General features: G+C 42.1%; 1 protein-coding gene across 2 annotated transcripts in view; it reads left to right on the forward strand.

Annotated features, from left to right (window-relative positions):
• The first annotated feature begins 2409 nt into the window (after positions 1-2409).
• stk16 (serine/threonine kinase 16) overlaps positions 2410-12560 on the forward strand; it is a 44109-nt gene continuing 33958 nt past the window's right edge. For both annotated transcript variants that reach the window (XM_061974618.1, XM_061974617.1), the window contains exons 1-4: positions 2410-2485; positions 7913-8027; positions 12108-12327; positions 12394-12527. In XM_061974618.1, the coding sequence (XP_061830602.1) occupies positions 7942-8027; positions 12108-12327; positions 12394-12527 (440 nt within the window). In that variant the 5' untranslated portion in view covers positions 2410-2485; positions 7913-7941. The remainder of the gene's footprint in view (positions 2486-7912; positions 8028-12107; positions 12328-12393; positions 12528-12560) is intronic.

A 12560-nucleotide genomic window follows, 5' to 3' on the forward strand; every position in this document is an offset into this window, starting at 1 on the left:
CCACCCTCTATTCGTCAAATCTGCTACAACGCCTTAAATGGCAAATAAACTAAATCCATCTTTTTACTACTTTATATACATCAATTATACACATCAATTAACAATACTGGAAACTTTTAAAAAATTCCGATTTAGAATAAAGTGAATTGCCTTGTTGAAAAAAACAATATTTAAAAAATCTACGGAATGGGATTCTTTAGCGCTCCCGTGCGTCGCTCGTTGCAATGACAAGAGTCATCCTGGACAATATTCATGATAAATTTGTGATTTGTTTTAAAAATGTGCTATTTGGATTTACAAAAATGTGAAAAGGAATTTTACCTTTGCAACCTCATTGCACTATTGGCTAAGTTTTATATGCATACATGTAAGACTCTCAATACCCAACCTGTTTTTTGTGCCTTTAAAAAATAATTAGAACTCTACTTTAAAACGCTTTCTACCGCTAACAACCAAAAAGCTGTGATAACTATGATGCTGTGCTGTGCTCCAAATTTGGATTATTTACGGAACGTGTGTGAGCCTGTGGCTTTACACTTTGTTACATATATAATAGTAATAATAATAGATTTTATTTGTAAAAGCACTTTTCATTGAGCAAACAACCTCAAAGTGCTACAGTGCATTAAAAATAAATAAATAAATAAATAAAATAAAATAAAAACTAGAGCAGCCTAATAGCTAGAACTAGCACACATATATATAAAAAAAGAAAAGAAAAGAAAAAAAGGCTTTTTAAGGGTTTTTAAGCCTTTTTTTTTTAAAGCATCCACAGTCTGTGGTGCCCTCAGGTGGTCAGGGAGAGCGTTCCACAACGGCGGAGCAGAAAGCCCAGTCTCCCATTGTTCGGAGCTTTGTCCTCGGAGGTTGGAGGAAGTTAGCCTGTCGGTGGAGGATTTGGGGGTGAGCAGTTCTTTGAGGTAGAGGGGGGCATTTCCATGGAGACACTGGTGAGGTAGTAGGGAGACTTTGTATTCAAACCTGAGTGTATATATATATATATACATATATATATATATATATATATATATATATATATATATATATATATATATATATATACTATGAACCCACGCCAGGAAACCAGCCAAAAAAGAACAGAAAACGAAACGACATCATCTGGTACAACCCCCCATACAGCAAAAACGTCTCAACGAACATTGGACACAAATTCCTCAATCTGATTGACAAACACTTTCCCAAAGACAACACCCTAAGAAAAGTATTCAACAAGAACAACAGTAAATTGAGCTACAGCTGCATGAACAATATACGACAAATCATCTCAAACCACAACAAAACAATTGCAAATGAGCCGTCAGCCCCCAGACAGAGCGACTCCAAAACCAACAAAGGATGTAACTGTCGAAAGGAACCTGATTGCCCTCTCAACGGGGGGTGCTTACAAACATCAGTTGTCTACCAATCTAAGGTAATACGCAAGGACATTAACACATCCGACACATATGTAGGATTAACCGAGGGAGAATTCAAAACCAGATGGAACAATCACAAGGCTTCTTTCAGGAACAAAAACCTGCGAAATACCACAGAACTCAGCAAACACATTTGGGACCTCAAAGACAATAATGTTGAATATTCAATAACATGGCAAATTCTTGCATCCAGCACACCTTACAATAGTGGTAATAAAAGATGCAACCTATGCTTGAAAGAGAAACTGTTTATTATTTACCGTCCAGACCTGTCATCCCTCAACAAGCGCAGCGAAATTGTAACAACATGCCGCCATAGACGGAAACACCTCCTAGGTAACACATGAGCCAATCACCACGCCCCTAGGCCAGCCTGTACCCACCCACTCTGTGTCCTATATAAACCATAGTATGCGAATGCTCCCATTAAAATCTCCTGATGATTGAGGGTACCCCCCCTCATGAAACAGGCCTGTAGAGATGAAATAGTCTTGTGATTTTTTTCCCACACATACATATATATATATATATATATATATATATATATATATATATATATATATATATATATATATATATATATATATATATATATATATATATATATATATATATATTGTATTCTACTTTAGTTGCTTTATGAGTTTAAAACCCCCTGGCACTCTTTCGTACTGTGTCTGTACTTTGTTTTGTTTATTATTATTTATTTGCTTGTAAGTAAATGTTGCATATTATAAATAAAGGTTTCTAAAAAAAAAAAGTGGTTGAAATTGAGGCGAAAATACTCCATGATTTTTTTTAAAACCCCCACTTGCTCATTTTTTATTTCTTGTTCTCTTTTACTACAAGGTAAGTTATTTTTTGCATACAAAACATTAACGAAGCATTCTGACGTCACAGCATGTGACGTCGCAGAAGCGCCGGAAGTGTTTCTAGGTCACGTGACGGCGAGGGCGCGAATATGGGAAGTGACGTAATATTCGCGCATGCGTGAACAGATCGAGTCTTCCGGCACCGATCGGGTAGCGACGCCGACTGACCGACAGCAGGTAAGGAAGACGACGCCGCTAAATGTCACATTTGTGTCAGTAAACACAACTATGTCTCTTTTTTTTTCATGACAAAAAAATGTATCGTTAGGTTTTATACGGACCTTTGTTTTAGGTTGCTGTGGACTTGCTTTGTTTACATCAGTTCGAGAGGAGCGCGCGGACTTAGCGTTCTGATGACGGGTTTGTGTCCAATAATGAGTTTTAAACACAAATATTTACTCCGGATGGGAAATATAATTTCATGACTCTTATGAAGGGAGCCGGATCATAAGAATTAGTTTTTTTTCAAAGAGCCGTTCAAAAACTGTCAAAAACCATCTTCTTCCGCTTATCCGAGGTCGGGTCGCGGGGGCAGCAGCCTAAGCAGGTAAGCCCACACTTTCCTCTCCCCAGGCACTTCGTCCAGCTCAGACTTGGGCAAATTAAGGCCCGGGGGCAGCTTGCGACCCGTTAAGCTTTTCAATCTGGCCCGCCAGACATTCCCAAACATTTTTTTGTAGATCCTTAAGATGTAAACTGTAGCTGCCATTATGATGTGTAGTGATGTTTTCAAATGACCGTAAGTCTTGAACTATACTAAGTATTTCAATGGTCGGAATCTGCACTTTTGCATGATATAGAAGAATCAGAATCAGAATCAGCTTTATTGTCATTACGCAAGGTAACGAGATTGAGGCCATTCCATACAGTGCGATGTGTGCATGCTAGAAAAACAATGTGCAAATATATAAAAATTTAAAAAATGTAGAAGTGCAATGAGTATGGTGTGAAATGAATATATACATGAAAAAACAAAACAAAAACAGGGTGGTTGGTGGAATGGGTTATTGCACCGAAGAGAAGGCAGTTATGAGGGACAATGGGGCAGTCCGTTCAGGATGGTTATGGCCCTGGGGAAGAAGCTGTTCTTTAGCCTGTTTGTTTTGGTTTTAATGCACCTGTAGCGCTTCCCAGAGGGCAGCAGGTGGAACAGGTCAGAGCCAGGGTGGGTGCTGTCCTTGATGATGGCACTGGCTCTGTTGAGGCAGCGGGAGGTGTAGATGTCCGTCAGAGAGGGGAGAGGGCGGCCGATGATCTTCTGAGCCGTCTTGACCACTAGTTACTAGTTACCATATACTAGTTACTATGGTAATTCCTGAGGGAACTCTCCTGAAGGAATCAATAAAGTACTATCTATCTATCGATAAGTGACGAGGCACCAGGCAGTGTGGGTGGGGAGCGTTTCCACAGAGTGTTTCCAGAGCGGCCAGCCTGAAATGCGGGTGTCAGGGACAGACGCGGAAGGAGATTTTTACAACAAAGTTCTGACCCTTCGCGTTTATATTTTGCTGTGGTTGTTGCATTTTCGTTTCGTTTTGCTAGATTGTAAAACATGTTGGTCGAGAGGGTGAGTGACGTTTATATGTTGTCAATATTCAGTGTTTTATCCTTCGTAGTTCATATTGCAGATCCCACATTCTTTATTGTCATGTACATTCTAGGTGTCTCATTCAGTAAACAAATGTAATATTCCATTCTGTTTTTTAAGGTGGTCTGTCATAACGTTTTTAGCTTTTATCTATAGATAGATGGATATACCGGCCCCCAGACACATTTTTTTTCTCTAAATTTGGCCCCCCGAGTCAAAATAATTGCTCAGGCCTGGGCCATTGTAATGTCTGCTCGCGGAAAAACAAACATCCTAATTTACGATTTGACTCCCTCGAATGGCCTTGACGAAGGAGCAGGCTGTTCTGACAAAATCCCAGAGGACACCTCAATGATGGACGCTTTTGACCTCCCTCCCTCCTCAACGACACCTGGAGTCGAACTTTTGCTTACATGCAGAACGGCCCCAGGCCTATGGACACTACATCAACACACCCAAGACAATGGGCATATACACACACACACACATCCCTCCCCCACCCCACCGCTTGATTCCCCTTTGGGGTGATGGACGGCTGGCAGCGCTTCATAGCAGCAGTCGACCTCCAGGGTCCCAACCCCCCCGTGTTGCGAGTTGTCGTGATTTAATGTAATATGTTTATGAGTGTGTGGCACCTTTTACGGGGAGCCTTGTGGCGACCCATCAGCGTTCCTGTTCTGTAACCCTGTACTCTTTGTTTGTCTAATCTTGAACGGGTTTGTGCTGAAAACATAGTTTCGTTGTACTTGTTGCAATGACAATAAAGACCTGTCCCCCTATCCTATCCGGTCCAGCTCTTCCCGGGGAATCCCGAGGCGTTCCCAGGCCAGCCGGGAGACACAGTCTTCCCAACGTGTCCTAGGTCTTCCCCGTGTCCTCCTACCAGTCGGACGTGCCCCAAACACCTCCCTAGGGAGGCGTTCAGGTGGCATCCTGACCAGATGCCCGAACCACCTCTTCTGGAGCGGCTTTACTTTGAGCTCCTCTCGGATGACACAGTTTCTCACCCTATCTCTAAGGGAGAGACCCGCCACCCGGCGGAGGAAACTCATTTCAGCCGCTTGTACCCGTGATCTTGTCCTTTAGTCATAACCCAAAGCTCATGACCATAGGTGAGGATGGGAACGTAGATCGACCGCTAAATTGAGAGCTTTGCCTTCCGGCTCAGCTCCTTCTTCACCACAAGGGATCGATACAGCGTCTGCATTACTGAAGACGCCGCACCGATCCGCCTGTCGATCTCACCATCCACTCTTCCCTCACTCGTGAACAAGACTCCGAGGTACTTGAACTCCTCCACTTCAGTTTTACAATAAGATGAAAAAGATCGAAATAATTAAATTTACACAAATATTACTCTATTAGTGGGAATTATTCTGAAATACTGGCTTTAATTTCTTTTTTTGTTGTTGTAGTTTTCATTGTAAATATGCCATATTTCCATGCTTTGGCATTACGAGCTTGAATTTTCCCTCACCTAGAAAAACTGTGCAGCATTCTAACAGCATAGAAAAAACGCATAAGCGCGAATAAAGTGCATTAATGGATATAAGAAGTCAAAATAAAACTATTATAACTAGATTTTGCAATTCCGGCAAAAATTGAGTGTGAACGCCCGAAGCCGCCGAATCCCCCGATACATGTGAGTGGAACCGAAAATAATTGAATGTGTGGGTGAGTGGAGTGTGTGGATGTTGGAAGGCTTCAAACCGGATGAGAAATGTGGGAAATGCAGTAGATTGTATATTGCCCAGTCATTGTCAATGGAGAGAAATTCCTGGAAATTCCGGGTAATCAGGGAATTTTCGAAACTGGGAAACATGATGGCTTGAATGTCCAGGGTGAGTCGAGTTTGTGGATGTTAAATATACATACACACATATATATATATATATATATATATATATATATATATATATATATATATATATATATATATATATATATATATATATATATATATATATATATATATAAATAAATACTGTACATACACACATACATACAGTCTTGGTCAAAAGTGTACATAGTAGAGATGCGTGGTTTGCGGGCACAACCGCGGAGTCCGCGGATTATCCGCGGATCGGGCGGATGAAATTAAAAAAAATAAAATTTTATCCGTGGGTCGGGTCGGGCGGTTGAAAAAAAAAAAAAAAAGATTTAAAATAGATTCAGGCGGGTGGCAGTTAAACCAATTGGTAAATATATATACATAGTTAAATGTTGTTACCCACATATGAAAAACGAGCAGGCACCTGCAGCATATGCCACAACAGAAGAAAAAAAAAAAAAGAGATGGACACTTTTACGGAGCGGAGAAGGGACGCCTCGCCGGGGTCCGGGACCGAGGCCCCACCGGGAGCCGTAGCTGAGGCGATCCGCGAGAAGGGCCCGACGCACGTCCAGGGTCACCACCGCGCCCACCGCACCGACACCCCGCCTCGTCCGCCTTCGCCGCGGCCGGCGTCACGCGCAGCAGGTAAGCAGCTTACCTGCCCACCACCCCCGTGGCCGGGGGCTCGTAACAGGGGTCACTCCGCCCGCGCAGCTTACCTGCCCGCCACCCCTGTTGCCGGGGGCGCGTAACAGGGGTCACTCCGCGCGCAGTGCGCTCACGAAAGGGGTGGGGCTCACCCTGGTTGATATAGACAGCAGCTGGGACGGTGGCCATGGAAGTCGGAACCCGCTAAGGAGTGTGTAACAACCCACCTGCCGAATCAACTAGCCCTGAAAATGGATGGCGCTGGAGCGTCGGGCCCACACCCGGCCGTCGCCGGCAGCGAGACGCGCTTGGAGGTGCGCTCAGCGCGGCTCCCATATGATTGCGCACTGGTGTGCGTCTGGGTCGTGACAGCGTGGCACGCGAATGTCTGTGCTGCATTGGATCAGTCTCCTTTCTTTAACAGGCAAAAGCTTTATAACCTCACTAATGCCTTGCATCGTCTATATTAGATATATAACAACGGGCGGATGCGGTTCTGATCAAATGTTAGGTCGGGTGGATGGCGGATGGTTGACGACTTTCTGATGCGGTTACGGATGAAATAATTGCCTATCCGCGCATCTCTAGTACATAGACTTGTAAAGAACATCATGTCATGGCCGTCTTGACTTTACAATCATTTCTTATTTGTTTGTGATGTAGTGATTGGAGCACATACTTGTTGGTCACAAAAAACATTCATGAAGTTTGCTTCTTTTATGAATTTATTATGGCTCTACTGAAAATGTGAGGGTGAAAAGTATACATACAGCAATGTTAATATTTGCTTACATGTCCCTTGGCAAGTTTACCTGCAATAATGCGCTTTTGGTAGCCATCCACAAGCTTCTGCTTGAATTTTTTACCACAAAAATGGTGCAGTTCAGCTAAATGTGTTGCTTTTCTGACATGGACTTGTTTCTTCAGCATTGTCCACACCTTTAAGTCAGGACTTTGGGAAGGCCATTCTAAAACCTTCACTCTAGCCTGATTTAGCCATTCCTTTACTACTTTTGAGGTGTGTTTGGGGGTCATTGTCCTGTTGGAACACCCAACTGCGCCCAAGATCCAACCTCCGGGCTGATGATTTTAGCTTGTCCTGATGAATTTGGAGCGAATCCTCCTTTTTCATTATCCCATTTAAAGCAGCAGTTCCATTGGCAGCAAAACAGGCCCAGAGCATAATATTACCACCACCATGCTTTACGGTAGGCCTGGTGTTCCTGGGATTAAAGACCTCACCTTTTCTCCTCCAAACATATTGCTGGGTATTGTGGCCAAACAGCTCCATTTTTGTTTCATCTGACATCACATGGACAAAGATAAGACCTTCAGGAGGAAAGTTCTGTGGTCAGATGAAACAAACATGGAGCTGTTTGGCCACAATACCCAGCAATATGTTTGGAGGACAAAAGGTGAGGCCTTTAATCCCAGGAACAAGCATGGTGGTGCAGATGTTGCTGAATGATTTAGTGATTAAAGCTGCGTGTCTTCTTATTTAGTGTTTAAATCTGTATGTCTTCTTATTTCCCAGGCTAGTTTGTGAACAATGTTCCTGTCAAAATGGGGCAGACCATGTGTATCTGCTCCCGCGGCTCCATCACCATCGATAGCAAAAGATATTACTTCTTGCAGAAACTTGACGAGGGGTAAGTAAGATCATGCAAATGCTCCCAGTCTGTGTGTTGACAGTTTACTACCACAACACTCTGACTAGAGACTCGACTTCCTGACTGGGCCTGCTGTGGTAAATACTGCAGACCAGGGAGGTCCAGACTGGTTCCACTATGTTGATTCATTATTATTTTTCAGCAATGACAGTTTAAAACAAATCCCCACCAAAGCTTTTGAGGGATCCAGAAGGGTCCCACTAATAAGTGTTAAAAATGAATACAATTGTATTTTATATGTTTTTATTTTAAGCTCCTATATTATTTTTTATGTGTTTTAATTTCAACGCTCAAATCTCTACATCAACTTCACATCTACCCGTCAATTAAACCGTAAGTTTTGATTATTTCTGTACGTTTTATGCCTTTTTAACCCTTTTGTCAAATAAAACTTAGTTTTTTATAACAAACTATGAATCTTCAATATTTCCCCAATAAATATTTAAGAAGTGGTATATTTGATGTGAAGTAATTGTAGCTTTAAGTAGGTCAATAATTCATTAGAAAAAAATAATTTGGATTCATTATAATTTTTTCAGCAATGACCTTTTATAAAAAAAAAACCACAACTATTTTTGGGGATCCAAAAGAACCCCACTTTTAAAAGTGTTAAGCATGTCACACTTCTTTCTTTTTTTTTTAACTTTCAAGGCTTTAATCTTTAGACTTCCGATCTAGCCGTCCATTAAATATTTATTAAAAGTTAAAGATTAAAGTAGCAATGATTGTCACACACACACTAGGTGTGGTGAAATTTGTCCTCTGCATTTGACCCATCCCCTTGATCACCCCCTGGGAGGTGAGGGGAGCAGTGGGCAGCAGCGGTGCCGCGCCCGGGAATCATTTTGGTGATTTAACCCCCAATTCCAACCCTTGATGCTGAGTGCCAAGCAGGGAGGTAATGGGTCCCATTTTTATAGTCTTTGGTATGACTCGGCCGGGGTTTGAACTCACAACCTACCGATCTCAGGGCGGACACTCTAACCACTAGGCCACTGAGTAGGTTTTATAAAAAAAATTTATGTTGTTTTTTGTTTGTTTTATGCCTTTTTGTCAAATAAAACTTAGTTTTTATATGGCAAACACACACAATTTTTGATAGTTCCTCAATAAATATTTAAGAAGTGGTACAGTTGATGTGAAGTCATTGGAGCCTTAAATAGGTCAATAATTCATAATAAAAATATTTTTGATTCGTTATTTTTTCAGCAATGACCTTTTATTTAAAAATTTTTTTTTTAAATCCACAAAAATGTTTGGGGATCCAAAAGAACCCCACTTTTAAAAAACATGTCACACTTTTTTTTTTTTTTTTTTTAACTTTCAAGGCTTTAATCTTTAGATCAACTTCCAATCTAGCCGTCCATTAAGCTTTTATTCATTTTTGATGTTGTTTTTTGTTTGTTTTATGCCTTTTTGTCAAATAAAACAAACACACACATTTTTTTATATTTCCCCAACAAATATTTAAGTGGTACAGTCATACTTGCCAACCCTCCCGGATTTTCTGGGAGACTCCCGAAATTCAGCGCCTCTCCCGAAAACCTCCCGGAACAAATTTTCTCCCGAAAATCTCCCCAAATTCCAACGGAGCTAGAGGCCACGTCCGCTTTCCCACAATATAAACAGCGTGCCTGCCCAATCACGTTATAACTGTAGAATGATTGAAGGCGAGTTCTTGGTTTCTTATGTGGGTTTATTGTGAGGCAGTTTCATTAACGTCCTCCCAGCGCGGCAACAACACACAACAACAGCAGTCACGTTTTCGTCTACCGTAAAGCAGTTCGTCTGCCGTTAGCAGCAATGTTGTGACACTCTTAAACAGGACAATACTGCCATCTAGTGTACATACATATGTGACAATAACATATACGACTTCTAGCAAGTGCAGTGCACAACTGCGCACACAACAAGGAGACGAAGCAGAATGCATCATCAGAGAGGGTGTTCAGCATGGTTAGAAAAATAGTGACGGAGAACAGAAAAAGGATGGACAATTCAACCCTTAGCTCAACAATGAGTAGATGAGTGTTATGTGTGTGTATATGTGTAAATAAATGAACACTGAAATTCAATTTCCAAAAACATGCACCTGGGGATAGGTTGATTGGCAACACTAAATTGGCCCTAGTGTGTGGATGTGAGTGTGAATGTTGTCTGTCTATCTGTGTTGGCCCTGCGATGAGGTGGCGACTTGTCCAGGGTGTACCCCGCCTTCCGCCCGGTTGTAGCTGAGATAGGGTCCAGCGCCCCCCGCGACCCCAAAAGGGAATAAGCGGTAGAAAATGGATGGATGGATGGATGAAATTCAAGTATTTCTTTTATTTATATATATATATATATATATATAATAAAATAAATATATACAATATATATATATATAGCTAGAATTCAAGCGGTAGAAAATGAATGGATGGATAGCTGGAATTCACTGAAAGTCAAGTATTTCTTATATATATATATATATATATATATATATATATATATATATACCGTATTTTCCGCACCATAAGCCGCCCTGGGTTATAAGCCGCGCCTTCAATGAACGGCATATTTCAAAACTTTGTCCACCTATAAGCCGCCCCGTGTTATAAGCCGCATCTAACTGCGCTAAAGGAATGTCAAAAAAACAGTCAGATAGGTCAGTCAAACTTTAATAATATATTAAAAACCAGCGTGATGTGGGCGCGCATGGAGTCGTATATCAACATGGACGGAGCTGCGTGAAAAAAGCCACCCGGCCTCTTCGCGTAAACTTACCTTAACCACTCGCTCATCTTTTCTTCATCCATCCATCCCTTCGAGTTAGCTTTTATGATGACGCCGGCTGGAAAGGTCTCTTTTGGCAAGGTCTTCCTTTTGAATATCACCATGGGTGGAAGTTTCTGGCCATTAGCATGGCAAGCTAGAACCACAGTGAAGGATGACTTCTCATTCCCTGTGGTGCGAATATTCACCGTACGTGCTCCCGTTGTATCCACAGTGCGGTTCACAGGAATATCAAAAGTCAGTGGAACCTCGTCCATGTTGATAATGTTCTCTGGCCGGATCTTTACTATGCTACTTTCCGTGCATATTGTAAAAACAAGATAGCTGAAAAAACTATCTTGTTTTTACAATATGCACGGAAAGTAGCCAGCTTTTCTTGAAAGTCTTTAGGCAGTTGCTGTGAAATAGTAGTCCGTGTGCGGATGGAGAGATTGCGTCTTTTCATGAACCGGAAACCTGTCGCTTAGTAGGAGCCATTTTGTGGTCTTTACAGATGTAAACACACAAAGGAAATGAAACGTAATATCCGCGCGCTTCTTCTTCTTCTACGCGGGCGGGTGGTTGCTTACAGTAGAAGAAGAAGCGCTTCCTGTTCTATGGGGGCGGGTGCTTACCTTGGCGGTTGCTTGCGTAGAAGAAGAAGCACTTCCTCTTCTACGGGGAAAAAAGATGGCGGCTGTTTACCGTAGTTGCGAGACCGAAATTTTATGAAAATGAATCTTAATATTAATCCATATATAAAGCGCACCGGGTTATAAGGCGCACTGTCAGCTTTTGAGTAAATTTGTGGTTTTTAGGTGCGGCTAATAGTGCGGAAAATACGGTGTATATATATATATATATATATATATATATAATGTGTGAAATACTTGACTTTGTGAATTCTAGCTGTAAATATACTCCTCCCCTCTTAATCACGCCCACAACCACGCCCCCCCACCTCCCGAAATCGGAGGTCTCAAGGTTGGCAAGTATGGGTACAGTTGATGTGAAGTAACTGGAGCCTTAAATAGGTCAATAATTCCTAATAAAAATTATTTATTATTTTTGGAGCAATTTTAAAGAATAAAAAACAGCCTGCAAGGCAGTTTTGTGTTTTTAGAGTTGCAACTTTTTCTCGTTACATTTCACCTGTTTGCTCTTTTTTCCAATTTTTAATGTTTTTTTTTGTACTGTTATTTTTAAAATGTGCTGTAAAAATGAGCTGAGGGCCGCACATTGGCCCCCCCTGCTGCTGTAGATCCGTCATGCATGGACCCTTCATGCTGACTAATTGCTATTCTTGTGCAGTGGTTTCAGCTACGTGGACCTGGTGGAGGGGGTGAAAGACGGGCGCTTCTACGCCCTGAAGAGGATCCTGTGTCACGACCGAGAAGGTCGCCAGGAGGCCCAGACGGAGGTGGAGATGCACCACATGTTCAACCATCCCAACATCCTCAGCCTGGTGGCGCACACCTTTGTGGAGCGCAATGGGAAGAGCGAAGCCTGGTTACTGTTGCCCTACATACCAGTAAGTTGGAGTGGCACAGTCAATGGAAGCCAAACGCTCAGACACTTTGGGTGTGTGCACAAACAGAAGGGCAGCCTGTGGTCCATTCTGGAGAAGCTCCGAGAGAAGGGGAGCTCCATGCCCGAACAACAGATTCTCAAAATACTGCGTGGGATGTGTTCAGGACTCAAGGCCATTCATGACAAAGGTTATGCACACAGGTAAGCACACCTTCTGAATACTCTCCTCATATT

Source organism: Nerophis lumbriciformis, linkage group LG15 (assembly GCF_033978685.3).
Source record: "Nerophis lumbriciformis linkage group LG15, RoL_Nlum_v2.1, whole genome shotgun sequence".
Lineage (NCBI taxonomy): Eukaryota > Metazoa > Chordata > Actinopteri > Syngnathiformes > Syngnathidae > Nerophis > Nerophis lumbriciformis.